This window comes from Crocodylus siamensis, chromosome 5 (genome assembly GCF_052110815.1).
Source record: "Crocodylus siamensis isolate JL-2025a chromosome 5, ASM5211081v1, whole genome shotgun sequence".
Classification (NCBI taxonomy): domain Eukaryota; kingdom Metazoa; phylum Chordata; order Crocodylia; family Crocodylidae; genus Crocodylus; species Crocodylus siamensis.
This window is the reverse complement of record NC_143399.1, coordinates 177,535,270-177,551,062: the sequence shown is the minus strand read 5'-3', so window position 1 is coordinate 177,551,062 and position 15,793 is coordinate 177,535,270. Positions and strand designations below refer to the sequence as shown.

The 15,793-nt window shown below is 41.0% G+C and overlaps 1 protein-coding gene across 1 annotated transcript in view; it reads right to left on the bottom strand.

The window, feature by feature from the left end:
* MALRD1 (MAM and LDL receptor class A domain containing 1) overlaps positions 1–15,793 on the bottom strand; it is a 500,931-nt gene that overhangs the window by 74,452 nt on the left and 410,686 nt on the right. The window contains exons 32-34 of the mRNA XM_090049813.1: positions 15,487–15,765; positions 7,767–7,892; positions 1,951–2,017 (exon numbers count right to left, since the gene is read on the bottom strand). Coding sequence (XP_089905939.1) covers positions 1,951–2,017; positions 7,767–7,892; positions 15,487–15,765 — 472 coding nt within the window. The remainder of the gene's footprint in view (positions 1–1,950; positions 2,018–7,766; positions 7,893–15,486; positions 15,766–15,793) is intronic.

Sequence of the window (15,793 nt, the reverse complement as noted above, 5' to 3'; positions counted from 1 at the left end):
GTCAGTTTCTTATCCACCTTTAGTTCTTGAACTGATTCCCAAGCTCTCTCAGTTCAAGCAATAATTTTCCATTGTATCAAATGTTTTAATGAAGATGAGATAGATGACAGTTACAAAATTTCCCTTTTCTGGAAAATCAGTTATCGGATCAAAGAATTATATCAGCTAGTCTGACACAATTTATTTCTGGTATATTCTGTTACATTTTATGAAACTTTCTATTTACCTCCACATCTTTATCTTTTCTTCAAAAACTGTTCTAAAGGTTTGCATGCTATTGATGTAAGACTAACAGATTTGTAGGTACCTGGACAGCATTCCCTCCTTCCATATTAAACATAGGTATTACTTGTATTATAATCTAATCATATGGTACCATGCTCAATTTGCTTGATTATTAAAATCCCATGCTACTGAACTGGCAATTTGATTTACCATTTTGTTTGTTTTTTGGTATTCTGGAATGGAAAAAAATATTCCCCTCCTCCCCTATGACTTAAGTGCATTCAGAGTTTTGCTTCTACCTTGTTTGTGATGATGTTCATTTCAAATTCTCAATCCCATTAGCCATTATTCTATTCCCCCCCATGATCAACATTATTGTCCTTGCTGAAAACAGACAAAACATACATTTAGATATTGGGTCATATTCAGCTTACCTTTGATTTCTACTCTTTCCTCACAGCATAGATGTTCTACTTCTTTTCTTGTCACATAGCATAGCTGAAGAGTTTTTTTGCCATTTGTTTTAGTTTACTTTTTAAAATCTAACTTAGTTTGATTTTTTGGCAATTCTCACTTCATCCCTAAAATACGTGACCTCTAAAACATAGCGTCTTTGGAAGTTGAATCCTTTTTCCCATCCCTTCTAAACTTTCTTGAAATGTTTTTTTTTTTGGTCTTTTTTTCTGTTTGGTCTGATACCTTTTGTATAAGTTTTTTGATCTTATTTGGTATAAAACTTCCAAACACTGTTTGCATCTTTGGCTAGAAACAGACGTCGACTTTGTGCATCCACAATTTTTATTACAGCACAAAGTGAAAGCAAACAGATGTCCATACCTTTTATTGCACCACAAAGACAAGTAATAATGTGTGCTTCATCTTCAAAGAGGATATCTATTAGCTTTATGGCAGGAGAGCATGGGCATCCCAGAGCAGTCTCTAGCTACCTGGGTCAGGCACTCCCAGGACTTGAGCGTCTCAGCCCTGCATGCCCTGGGCATTCCCATGCAGCACCTGGTCCCTCAAGCCTGGGAATGCCTGCCCAGCTTTTCCTGCTTACAGAGAGGTGGAGTATCTCTTTAAGTGGGGAAAAAACAGGGTTTCATGGTCACAGAGATGCATCTCAGGAATTCAGATGCTTTTTCTTATGACTTTTTAAAATGCCAGATTATAATATATTCCTTATTTGTGCTTTACCAGGCAATATTGCAACACTGCATTATAAAACAGCAACACTGCAACATTACACTTAACACTTTGCTTGCCATAAGTGTAAAAGCAGCTGCTGCACTATGTATTAAAAGAAACATTATACCAGGGATTTCATGCAGAGCTGGAAACAGTGGTTTGTTATAAATCTTGCTTGAGAGGCACAATGAGTCTACTGCAAATTAAGATATCATTTTTCATAGCATCATGTTTTTTTAAATGCTGATGAGACAATGCTGCAATATGAGAAAGGAAACATCAAGTTTTGGAAAAACAGGCGATCCCACCTCTAATGCAAGACAGATGAAAGTCACAGAAAATTCTAGTTGATGGCTAATATTCCTCTCAGAACAGTCTTATGTATATGTTGTTCTCTTGTTCACTCAGCTACTGTACATGAAAATAGCACTAGCATGTAGTGTATTTACTGTTCAAAAATGCATTGCCATTGACTGTCATTTCTATCCATAAGGAACAAAATAAATTCTCCCACAAAAGAATAAATGTGAACCTTACTGGCATAAAGGAATAACTTCTTTGATGATACAGGTTCCTCCATTTTTGCAATAGCCATCAGGACAATCTAAAAACATGAAAGTAAACAACCATTATTAGATTAAGGAACACACAAATTGTCCCTGCCAACATGAGATTTTTTTCCTATGCTGGAATCATCTACAGTTTAATTTTCAGAGATGTGAATAACCCCAGCTGTTAGTGAGGACATCTGTCATTTTGAGTACTGAGCGCTTCTAAAGATTCTATACTTGGTCACATGCTTGACCTAATCATAGTATTCCCACTGAAGTCAATGGATTACTCATGTATCTGCTGAACCAGGACCTTAATATTTTCTCAAATCAAGCTTAAATGATTCCAGTAATGGAATGATTCACTAGAACCTTCAGTAAACAATATGAATATCTTAATGCTATATAACAGTTAAAAGAATCAGCTAAGAGTGTTGAACTTGAGTTTATATAGTGCCTAACTCTGATATTCTTATTAGTAGTTTAAAAGTAGTGGGGAGGGAGAAAACCAGATGCTTACCATCTGCTGTGTGACCAGCTTTCTCAGTAATGATTTCTCAGAGGTATGGACATAGAAAACTCAAGAGAAATTAATTTTAAAAGAGTAAGAAGTTTAAGAAGAAAGATACAGCCCACCATGTGGTCTTGCAGACTTGTGACACATGGGTATCTCATGTGCATGAGGTCATGCAAAGTTCAGAAACATTTTGTCATTAAAAGTTTTGACTTTAATAAAGTATCTGTCTACCAAGGAAGTCTCAAAAACTAAAAAGTCAACCCTTAGCTTTTCTAAAGACAGAAAAGAATTCCTGTAAGTGTTTGTTACTAGATTTCCAATTAGGATTAATAATGGTTGAGCTTTCTTCAGGATTTTTTTTACCACTAAATAGTCTCCTACATTACAGCAAGGCACTACATTAGGGGTTCCCAGACTGTGATATGTGTACATCTGGAGGCATGCAAGACATTTATAGCGGGTACGCAGGATAAATTCTGTAATGGTGGATTTAATTTTCATTATAATAAAAATTGGCATTTAAGGGGTTAAAATATGCTGGTAGGGGTACTGAGGCAGCTGGTAAATCTGGAAAGGGATACACAATAAGAAAAAGTTTGGGAACCTCTGCACTTCATCCCTTTAAACTGTTCAGAAAGTCTGCTGGGATTTACAGCCATGACCTAATCTATCACAATCAAACAATTTATGTCCTGATCTTGCGACATTTTGGTGCATGAGTGCATTATATAGGGGATCATTCTCATTAACTGTAATGGGACTACTTACAGGAGTAAAATTAGGCAACTAAGGCAGTTGGTCTCAACTTTTTTCAGACTCAGGGCACCCCTTGAAATATTCCAGCTCTTAGTTTTCAATTTTTTGGAATAAAGAGAAATAATAGGTACTTCTGGAGAGGCTGGACGTGTTCAAGTCCGCTGGTCCGGACGATCTTCACCCTAGGGTTCTACAGGAACTGGCCGAGGTCATTTCGGGACCCCTGGCGCGGCTCTATGAGCACTCGTGGTGCTCTGGCGAGGTGCCGGAGGACTGGAAGAGGGCCAATGTGGTCCCTATCTTCAAAAAGGGAAAAAAAGAGGACCCGGGAAATTACAGGCCAGTTAGTCTTACCTCAATCCCGGGTAAGCTCTTTGAAAAAATTATCCTGGCACACATCCAGGAGGGCCTTGCGGGGGAATGCATGCTCAGGGGCAACCAACATGGGTTCATCAGTGGCAGGTCTTGTCAGACCAACCTGGTGGCCTTTTACGATCAGGTCACCAAATCATTAGACGCAGGGGTTGCTGTGGATGTAGTCTTTCTGGACTTCCGGAAGGCTTTCGACACTGTCTCTCACCCTGTCCTCATCAAAAAGCTGGGAGACTGTGGTGTCGATGCCCACACGGTCAAATGGGTCGCCAACTGGTTGGAGGGCCGCACCCAGAGGGTGGTAGTGGATGGGTCCTTCTCAACCTGGAAGGACGTGGGCAGTGGGGTTCCGCAGGGCTCGGTCCTCGGGCCCGCACTGTTCAACATCTTCATCAGTGACTTGGATGAGGGGGTAGAAAGCACCCTGTTCAAGTTTGCTGATGACACTAAGATGTGGGGGGATGTGGGTGCACTAGAAGGGTGCAATAGGCTACAAGCTGACCTTGACAGGTTGCAACGGTGGGCGGATGAGAATAGGATGGGGTTTAACACTGATAAGTGCAAGGTGTTGCACATGGGGAGGAAGAACCGGCACCACACTTACAGGTTGGGGAACTCCCCTCTTGCCAGCACGGAGACGGAAAAGGATCTTGGGGTCGTCATTGACTCCACGATGAACATGGGCCGGCAGTGTGGGGAGGCAGTCAAGAAGGCCAACCGTACCCTGTCATGCATCCACAGATGCATCTCGAGCAGGTCCAGGGAGGTGATCCTCCCCCTCTATGCGGCACTGGTCAGGCTGCAGCTGGAGTACTGCGTCCAGTTCTGGGCGCCGCACTTCAAGAGGGACGTGGACGATATGGAAAGAGTTCAGAGGAGGGCCACTCGTATGATCAAGGGTCAGCAGGGCAGGCCTTATGCGGAGAGGCTACGGGACCTGAACCTGTTTAGCCTCCACAAGAGAAGGTTAAGGGGGGACCTTGTGGCCTGCTACAAACTGGTCAGGGGGGATCAGCAGGTACTGGGGGAGTCCCTGTTCCCCCGTGCGCTGCCAGGAGTGACCAGGAATAACGGTCACAAGCTGGCGGAGGGTAAGTTTAGAAGGAGGCGCTACTTCACAGTCAGGGCGGCTAGGGCCTGGAACCAGCTTCCAGGGGAAGTGGTGCAGGCTCCTAGCCTGGGGATTTTTAAAAGGAAGTTAGATGAGCACCTTGCCGGGGTCATCTGACCCCGGTGCTCTTTCCTGCCAAGGCAGGGGGTCGGACTAGATGATCTACCTAGGTCCCTTCCGACTCTAGCTACTATGAAACTATGAATAGAGCAATTCTGCTGCAAAGAACTCAGAAAGATCTCAGCAGGTCAGAATCTTTTTAACAATATGGATTCCTATTTGAAAACTCTTGGTTTATCTTGTGAATCATGTTGCAAATCTAACAGTGCTAAGCACTCTGCAGCACCCTTGAAAGGCTCATAAGGCACTCTGGGGTGCTGCAGCAACCTGCTTAAGAATCACTAGATCAAGGTCAAAGGGTGCAGACAGAAGTGCAGGTCCCAGGTGTAAGTCAGAATGATTTTTGCAAAGTGTGCTGAGTTATGCTACCCCAGACCAAACATAAGTTCACTGTTGGTTTAAGGGGGGAGGGAAATCTAGTTTTGTTTGAGTGCCTGCAGCCAGGTTCCCATAACAAGGGCCAGGGCTTTCTGCCAGTCCTCCCTGTTTTCAGAATGGAAAGGGGGAAAGGGCAGTGCAGGAAGCTCATTCTTGGGGCTCCCCAGCTGGTGCTGAAGGATGGGATGGGTGAATTGGAGCCCCCCACATTGTAGGGGGCTGCAAAACACCTGCCGAACCTTCCAGGGGGAGGGGGCACTGAAAACCCCTCAGACTGAACTCCTTCTACTTCCTTTCCCTTCTCCTGTTCTGAAAACAGACAGACTAGGAGCTCCACAGACATGAGTTGTGACATCTTCATCTAATATTTTATGCAATGGTCAGACGGGTGGTCAGATTTTCAGCCAGTTGACCATTTTTAAAACTGTTTGCAGCTACGCACTTGTGTTTGGTCACAGCTATAAACTGCTTTCTGTGGCCAGATCAGGTAAAGATGTCACTTCTGTCTGCACCCTAAATTATTTACTGTATATCTAGTGAATTCAGTAGGATAGTTTACCCAGATAACTTCAAATGCATGTATAAGAAGCTGAGCTTCCTTAAATTTATACACTGCAAAGATTGGACCCTTAATCATATACTTCTGTTAATATCAGTGGCTCATCACTTCAAAAATATATCTCAAAAGAACCATAGAAGCCATATGGTACTATCTGAACAGCCAGAATATCATTTTTATTATAATAAAGTTACAATTTTATGAGGGTGAGCAAGTAATTAAAACAAACATATAGCCTTGATCCTGAAATTGACTGGGCATCACCATGTTCTAGAGTCCATGTGCAACCTCAAAGACTTTAATGTGGCTCTGCATAGCATACATAAGGTTACCATTTTCCAGGTCCAAAAAAGAGGACACCTGTCACAAATAGGGGGAGAGGGAAGGTGGGGGGCAGGGGAAATATGATGGTGGGGGGGCAATGATACACCAGTGTCCTGCCACTGCCCATTCTGTTGCCCCTCACTGGCAAGCCACCCCCTGCTGCTGCCCCTCACTCTGAAACCATTGACCCCAGCCCTGCAAGTGCCCCTCACTCCCAAACAGCAGTCCCCTGCCCCCCCACTCCCTGCTGGTGCCCCTCACTTCTGACCCACAGCACACAGGCTCTCTCTCTCTCTGTCTCTCCCCTGGGAGCTCGCTGGAGCCTGCACAGGGAGCTGGTGACCCCAGGCAGTCTGGGAGAGCAGAAAACCTGGACATACATTCTTATTTTAAAAACCCTCACAGGGGGTCAAAAAAGAGGACATGTCTGGGAAAACCTGGATGCATGTTAACCCTACATAGCCAGAGGTCCACCAGGGTGAAAGGCAGCAGCAGCAGGAATGAGCTGTATGTATATTCAGGAACTGTAAGGGAAAGCATTTTACATCTGTTGCAACAGGTACTAAGGTAAATAAATTAAATGGACAGTTTGCTGAAAGCATAAAAATAAAAGCAACAATTTATTCTATGCGGATACCCACATTTTCAAGGAGATAATGTAGGAAGCAAATTACTTAAATTACTTAAAATGATAGGCTACCTGAGACCCACTTATTTAGTACTACAAGAATTTACTGCATTACTTTTGTCACCTGACATCCTTTTATGTTTAGCTAGTCTCTTTCATGGGAAAATATAATTGCTTTTCATATGTATTAGTTTCATACAACAACTATGAATTGGTTCAATTCTGTTCTGTGTTCCTAAGCATAGAATTTTGTCTTGTGCCTATCTTCTGAGGTTAGGTTAGGTTAGTAAAACTTGTTTTATAAGGGAAAAGTGTTAGCAATGGTAGCATAACTCCCCTGAAGTCAATGTTATCTGAGATTTTAGCCCAGAAGTTTGTAATGGTTTTCAATGGAAAGAAGATTGCTGTCATACAGAATGGACTGTACACACACACACACACACACACACACACACACACACACACACACACACACACACACACACACACACACACACACACAGAGCTCAATCTTGTTTTCAAGTAACTTTTGTAGTGAAGTAACTGATTTTCTGTTGGGCACATCACTTTTTCTTTTTTTACATTTATACATTGTTTTTCAACTGTACTAAAAATAAATACTGAGTCTTATTGTGCTAAAGCAAATATTCTGTCTTCAACCTGCCCATGCATTGTGCTTTACTTTAAAAAACCCAACCCCTTTGGCTTCAAAATGTTTGATGAATTTAAACGTGATTTTTGACATTGTTATAGTCAGTACATGCCTAAAAGTTTGAAGGAAGAAACTTTTATTTTCAAGCAATATATATATATATATATCAAGAAATACTCCCAGTCCAATCAGGTAAAATACTTTTCTTCTTTCGTCTTCATAAATGAATCTTAATAAGCCACATTCATCCCAACCCTTTTGTAGTCAGACTAAATTTCATCAGGGTAAATTCAGTTCAATTTGTGCTTTGTCTGCTGCTTTAATCCTCCTCCACTACAAAAACTATATACTTCTGTTGCAAATAATAATTAGATGAACTGACTACCTGAACAGCTGGATTCATCAAGATTGAAATCAATGCAGTTTGAGATACCATCACAACGCTGAGAGAGCGGAATACATCTGTTAGTTGATGCACACAACAAAGAACCATTGAAGCAATCTTTAATGGCTGGAACAAAGTAACAAGATGAACAATGAGAGACATTTTCTTTTTTCACTGATAAAGTATTATTGAAAAAAAATATGTGCATGTGCCACAGTATAAAAACATGGATGTGCATTACCATTATACACTTCTATATTCTGAAAAATGCAACTTTGACATTAAGAAAAATAATAATAAGAGGTCATCTTCAGCAATAGAATCAGCCCTTTCCCATGTTCAAATTCTAGGGGTCTAACATTTGCTATATTATTGATTAATTAAGCTACAAAATGCTATGAAAAAATCAATAGTAACATACCACAAAAGCCTATTGAGGTAACTTATAAAAATAATTGTATCAATCCTTAAGCACAGAATGAAAAATTGGCATAAATATAGTCCCCTTTTATTGCTAGAAGCTAAATACTATAGATGGGTGATGTAAAAGCAGGAGAAAAAGCTATGTTTAAAACAATCTAAACTTACAGACATTTGTCAAGCTGGAGCATTCGGTTAAATTCTCAGTCTAAAGGAATTATAAAGTGGAAATCTTGATGGAATTGCATAAGCCTCCAGGTAATTCATTACAGAGTCATTGATCTATAAGATGTACCAATGGTTCTGCAGCTTCTCACAAAATCCAACTGCATTTTGTCACTTTGAGAAACATTTTATCTAATGAAATGTTCTGTAGATCTGCCCCTAAGCTATTATTTCTGAATGTTTTTGTTTAAGCCAAATTCTTCTCCCCTTCTACTTGTGTAAATCAGGAGTAACACTTTTATTTTCACTTCAGTTAGACATCCTAACATTAGCCTGGATTTTTAGATTATAAGTAAGATTAATTTGGACTATTTAAAGTACTCTAAATAAATAGATTATAGAAGTAGATTATAGGCAGTCCTACGCAGTAGAATTAGGTTATAGCCTTACTAATTTAGATGTCTTTCAGATGGCAATGACATCACTCATAAGAGTAAAGATTTTCAGAATCAGGCCCATAAATATTATACACTGCCAATTTAGGAAGGAATATAAATACACATGTAGAAGAACAGTTTACCAGCTCTAAAGCACAGCTAAGTAACATCTACAGTTCAAAGAAATCTTTATGAACCTATGCAGTTTCACCTGATTTAAAAAATATACTATAGTGGTCCTGATGTGTTTAGATATTTACATGTGTGCTTTATACCTTACAGTTCTGTGACTGACATTAGTTACTTAACCCACTCAGCCTTCCTGTGAATAGATGCAAATTCCATGTTCTTTGCAACATTTCATTACTATGTCTTGCATTTATTTTCTGTGAATTTATATCCAAATCCTAGAAACTCCCACCAATTTGTGTGCAGGAAACTTCCATATGATACTGGAACAAGTTTTGAAAATGATTATAGACAGATTCATGTACAGAGGGGTATGGGGACAGTCACTGACACTGCAGGGGTAACTGACCCCTTGCTCCCAGCTTCTCCCCTGCCCACTGGGGTAGGCAGACCATGCCCCAAATCAGGTAAGAACGCCAACCCCACTTTTCCTGGCACCCCCACACTTACCCCCAAGCTCAGTGGCATGTCCCCTTCCCTCCCATATTCCCTTTCTCCTGCCTGCCACTGCCACTGTTCCCTCCTGACTCAGGCTGTGCAGGGAGCCAGGCTTAGGCAGGGACAGAAGCAGTGGCAGTGGTCCTCCTGGTGTTCCCTGGCAGCCCAGAACCAGTCTCAGGGAAAAGGTACCCACACCCACTACCACTGCTACTGCTGCTGCTGCTGTCCCTCATTGAGCCCTAGATCCCTGAACAACCCAGCTGAAATAAGGCATATGTGGTTCTGGAGCTCCCCCCACCTTCAGGTCAGTTATAGGCAGTAGTGGGTGGGGAAGGGGAGCAATGGGAGGAGAAGGGATGTGCCACTGAGCAAAAAGGGGAAAAGTAGTGGGAGTGTGACCATGCCACTGCACCTCCTCTGGAACTGTCCCCACAAATGGCCATTCACACACAGATTTCCAGTTTTTGCTATTACATATATTGCACAGATTAGTTAAAATTATACACAGCCCTACCAGGTTGACTTTAAAAACAAATCAAACTGTTAAGGCTTTTTGTATCTGGTATTTCCTCACACACATGTTAAATACACTGTTGCTAAGCATGCTCGGGATATATTTCTCATGTTATTTAATAAATATATGGTGATAAACAGCGGAAACAAATTCTGGGACTACATCGAAGAGACAAAGTTGGCATTTAGTTTCACAGTCCCAGGGTAAAATAGAGAAGTGTTGTGTTTCTGCTCTACTTTGTGCTGCCTGTTCTTAGCCCCTAAGAATGTTTCAGTTGCTAGGCTAAGATTCCTGGATGACAAATATATTTCTTTCTCCTTGGACAAAACTACTGTTTTGGGATTGCAGGTGATGAAAGAGGTGAAACAGTAGTTTTATAACCCTAACATTTCCCCTGCAGAAGCAACCTGAAAAGGGGCATATCTGTGTTATGGATACTGTCATAGAATGATAGAAAAATAAAGCTAGAAGGGATCTCAGGTGATCATCTAGTCCACCTCTCTGCTTATGGCAGGATCATCCCTGCCTTGACCATTCCAGTTAAATGTCTAACCAGTACTTTCTAGTGCTGGCATGGAAGCTTGGATTTAGAGTAGGATGGACAACTCTGTGCAGAAATACATGTTTAACAGTGATATTTACACTTTAATGTGGTATTAAGCTTTGGGTATAATCAATACTGCAATCACTTCCATGATTACAAGGAGACACAATGTTCTCCAACACATCTCTATTTATTATTGTGAAAGACCACCATAAGTTTCATGATGTAGATGCTAAATGTAGATATTACTGCAAGTGCAAATCAGGTAGCAAGGACTCCTATTTACACCCATAATATAGTCAAATTAAGCTTGCAAGCAAATAAAAAGATGATGACCCTTGTCAAAAAATGGAGCATGTTTTGGAAATTTATATGGGCACATCACAGATTCATTTTTTTGGGATATAGAGAACTGAGAACATTTCTTACTCACTGCTGTTAGCACTTAAGGGTGTGTGTAGATGGAACGGGGGCCCTAAATTGAACCATTGGGTTTTTTAAAACACCACTTCAATTTAGGGCCAATTAAACCCCCATGTTGTACACACACCCGACTTACCTGCCTCTCCGGCAGTGGGGAGGGAAGGGTGAGCTGCCAGTGGGCAGAGTGGTCACTGGGCTGCAAGGGGGGGGGGTGGCAAGGGGCTGGTGCTTCCCTCCTGCTAAAGAGACGTTTACTAAAGCTGGGCATGGATGGGACAGAAAGATTATAAACAGGACATTTATAACTGAAAAGATTATAAACAGAACAGGACATTTATAACTGCTAAATCATTTTAAACAAGCAACACAGTCCACTAGCAAACTGTCCAGGGAACTCTAAAGGGAAGTTTTTGTCTGCACACCTCTCTGAAGTCATACATGGATATATTTTTTGGGGGGTAATGGTGGCTGTAGTAGAGGTCTCACTAATGCAGTCTATGTTTGTTTTCCTTTGTTGTGGGCCTCTTTGGGGATTTATGCTTTATCTTTACAGAACAGTTTTCCAACCTGTCTTCGTCCTGGGAGATGATTTTATCACTTGATACTATCTGAGACTCAGAAGCAGGATGAGCGTGTTATGGCTTTCTGTTCATACATTGAGGTGAATTAAATTGTGAAGAGAAACAGGACATTACTGCTCATTTAGAGCCTGATCTCAAGCCAGCTGGAGTTGGTGGGAGTCTTTTCCTTTGTTTTTCTTGACTCAGGCCCTTAAAGAAGACTTGAAAAGAGTTTTGATTTAAAGTGAGACAGAACTACAGTACTTGGAGGATCTGATAAAAGAGAATTAAATGGGAGATAGGGAAGCAGAACATGTATTGTTTTCTTAAATATGTTTTCACTAAAGAATGAGTGGGCTACTCATTGCCTAAGTAACTACTTCTGTGCCTATAATGCTTAAGAATAAAGCAAATTCAGATCTCACAGAATCTGCTAAAACCATCATCCAATTTATATTATTATTACATTACATGCAGACTGGAATTACTAACACAGCACTCAAGTATTTTATAGAATGCATAAATATTCCTACAAAGTAAACTGAATTAGTAAGTTAGATGTATCTTTTTCTCTTCTGATTTTGCTCTGCTGACAAGCATGCATGGTATTTGACATGTTAAAAGGAGACAGCTTGAAGAGGTGAAAAGCTGAAAAGCTTCATAGCATATAAATTACAATGAGATAAATGACTGCTCTGTAGTAACCAGCCTTTCCCTATGGTTCAGTTCTACACCACGACTGACCACTCTTTTCTTTCATTTAGTCTCTCAATCAAGATCTTCAAAGACAGAATGTCAGTTGTTGCTTGCAGTGTTATATTGTTAGCTCCTGTCTTATAGAGCTAAAACTATCAATCTTCTGGAGTTGGGATGTGACAACAGGATTGAATAAGCTACCAACCCACTCATATTTCCTGAGCTTGAGATTTCCAAATGAAGTCAAAGACTTATGTTCTCTGAATATGCCAGAAATGTCTTCTCTTTCTTACCAAGGTATTACTTTAGGATTAAAAGATTATGAACTAATATTTCAGGAGAGGTTTGTAAGTGGGAATGGGGTAGATAGGGTGGATCTAAGAGCAAGGTAGATGGAGGGAGCTGAAGATACAGAGGGGGCTTTGACCATGCCAGAATTTGGTGTCCCAGTAGCATGGCAGAATCTGAAGACAGAAATGTCTTGGAACTTGTGCTTTTTTTCTTTTCAAATGAGTCACTAGACTTAGTTCCAAACTCAGATCCACAGGCAAGCCTACTTTTTTTTATGTCTACTTTGTAAATCTACTTTAGTGCATCTCCTGACTATGTACAATAGTTTTTATGATAAACAGCACGTGATTATACCCTTGTCTGCAGCAGATGCATTATTTATAGAGATGACAGAGAGAATGAATTTTCATCCCAATGGTAATTCTGATGTTTTCTTATGTATTTTCATTCCAAATAAGTTGTTCAGAAAGAAAACTTCAGAAAAAATGTATCTGAGTGTCCTGACATATTTACTTTCGCCATTTTTGATTGAAAAGAAATCCCATCACCCTCCTGAAATTAAATGTTTGGTCTAACTTTTCTCTACCTAAAGTGAAAAGGAATGAGGACACATAAATCTTTAAGCCTGCCTGAACCTCCATAGTACCCCAAGGCAGTTGTAGTTCCTTATGCCTCCTTTCTTTCCTGTGGGCTCTTCCCCATTTTTGGGACACAGATTGCTGCTAGCACATCAACAGACTTGCTTTTGAAAGCCTGCAACAGAAGAGTTACCTTGAACATCACTGAATGGGCAAGACTGCAACACTTAATGATATCTCACTGAAAAAAGATACCAGCCAATTCATTTGACTGAGCTCAGAACAAAATCCAAATGCTTCTAATGACGTATATTACTAGAAGTAATGTTCCAATATTTTAAGTATGTCACTGGCTAACTACAGGCCCATCAGCCTGACCTCTATTCTGGGGAAGGTCTTAGAAAAGATTATCAAAGAGGCCATTCTTAACAGACTGGCCAATGGCAACATCCTGAGGGATAGCCAGCATGGATTTGTTGCAGGTAGGTCTTGCTTGACCAATCTAATTTCCTTTTACGACCAGGTGACCTGTCACCAGGGCAAGGGAGAGGAGATTGATGTCAGATATCTTGACTTTAAAAAAGCTTTCGATGTGGTATCCCATAATCACCTCTTAGTAAAACTGGCCAATTGAGACCTCAGGTTCACCATGATCTGATGGCTGGGGAATTGACTCCGCCATAGGACACAGAGAGGGGTGGTTGATGAAAGTCAATCATTGTGGTGCGCTGTGACCAGAGGGGTCCCTCAAGGCTCTGTCCTTGGACCTATATTATTCAATATCTTCATTAATGATATGGACATTGGTATCAGAAGTGGACTGTCCAAGTTCGCAGATGACACCAAATTTTGGGGTAAAGCATCCACGCCTGAGGACAGGAGAGGAATCCAAGCTGACCTTGATAGGATCAGGAAATGGGTGGGCAAGAACCTGATGGTGTTTAACACCGAAAAATGCAAGGTTCTCCACCTTAGGAAGAAAAACCCACAGCATACTTATCGGCTCGGCAGTGCTACGCTAGCTAGCACTATGGACGAAAGGGACTTGGAGGTCAACATTGACCACAAGATGAAAATGAGCCATTAATGTGATGCTGCAGCTAGTAAAGCAAGCAAAATGCTGGCTTGCATCCATAGATGCTTCCCAAGCAAATCCCAGGACATCATTTTCCCATTGTACTCGGCCTTGGTGAGGCTGCAGCTGGAGTACTGCATCCAGTTTTGGGCTCCACAATTCAAAAAGGATGTAGAGAAACTTGAGAGAGTCCAGAGAAGAGCCACAGGCATAATCAGAGGTCAGGAAAACAGACCTTATGATGAAAGGCTGAGAGCTATGGGGCTCCTCAGTCTGGAAAAGCACAGGCTCAGGGGTGATCTAGTGGCCACCTATAAGTTTATCAGGGGTGACCACCAGGATCTGGGGGAACATCTGTTCACCAGACTGCCCCAAGGGGTGACAAGATCAAACGGTCACAGACTCCTCCATGACCATTTCAGGCTGGACATAAGAAATAATTGCTTTACTGTCCGAGCCCTCAAGGTCTGGAATAGACTGCTGCTGGAGATGATTCAAACACCTACTTTGAACACCTTCAAGAGACATTTGGATGTTTATCTTGTTGGGATCCAATGACCCATGCTGACTTCCTGCCCCTGGGGCAGGAGGCTTAATTCAAAGATCTTCTGAGGTCCCTTCCAGTCCTAATGTCTATGAAATCTATGAAATCATAGTTACTCTCCAGAGCAGCACGGTCCTAGAGATTGGTTTCCCTTGAGGATTGGGTCTGGGGTACTCCCTTTCTATAGGCCTCTCCCATTCTGTGTTATATATAGCTATTTCTAGAGAGTTTTCCGTTGGTCCTCTCTGATCCTCACTTCTTTTTTTTAGCTTTGATTCACTTCAGGAGGAATGAGTGACAAGTTACCTCCCCACTTCGTGGAAATTAGATAAGGACTCTACATATTTTCACATGCTAAGTTGTTTATGGAGATACCACTCTGTGTTAGGAACTGATACCTGAGCATATCTGAAAATACATTTGGATCAACATATGTGGAATTTGTCATAATATTTCTTTTCCTGATACACCTAAATTCCACACTAGATACTCTCTATAAACATAGGTTCTGGACCCCTTACATTTAAAAGCTTTAGCTCTCACACTGCAACTGTATTCTTTCTTAAGAACCTGCTATTTAATGTTCAATATTGCTACAAACTCCCCAAGAGGCTACTGAATTACACTCAGAGAAAACAGGACATATCTACATATAAGAAAAAGTTTTGCAAAAATTAAGCTGATTTCTAAATATCACAGATGCTATGTGGAGAGGAAGGAAATATGCAGTTTTAGAATGAATTTTACTGGATTTTGAGTTTTTTTAGTATAATTAAATTTCACTAGGAAATATTATGAAAGGAAGTTAGGGTGGGTTTATTTAAAACATTAAAGTAAACTTACGACAATCCACTTCATCTTCATTAAGCTGGCAGTCAGGCACACCATCACATCTCAGGAGTGATGGGATACATCCTTGATTATTATTACACAGGAACTCTGTGTCCTTGCAAAGCCATGGAGAAACAGTGGCTGGTATCTCAGTAGAACAATTAATTTCATCTGTTCCATCCATACAGTTTTCTACCCCATTACATTTTACAGCAGGAGACAGACATTGCTGGACATACATGCAGGTGAACTGGTCCCTGTTGCAGGTTGGAGGTTCGGGTTTGGTCGGTCCTAGATGGTTAAATAAAAATAAGGAAAG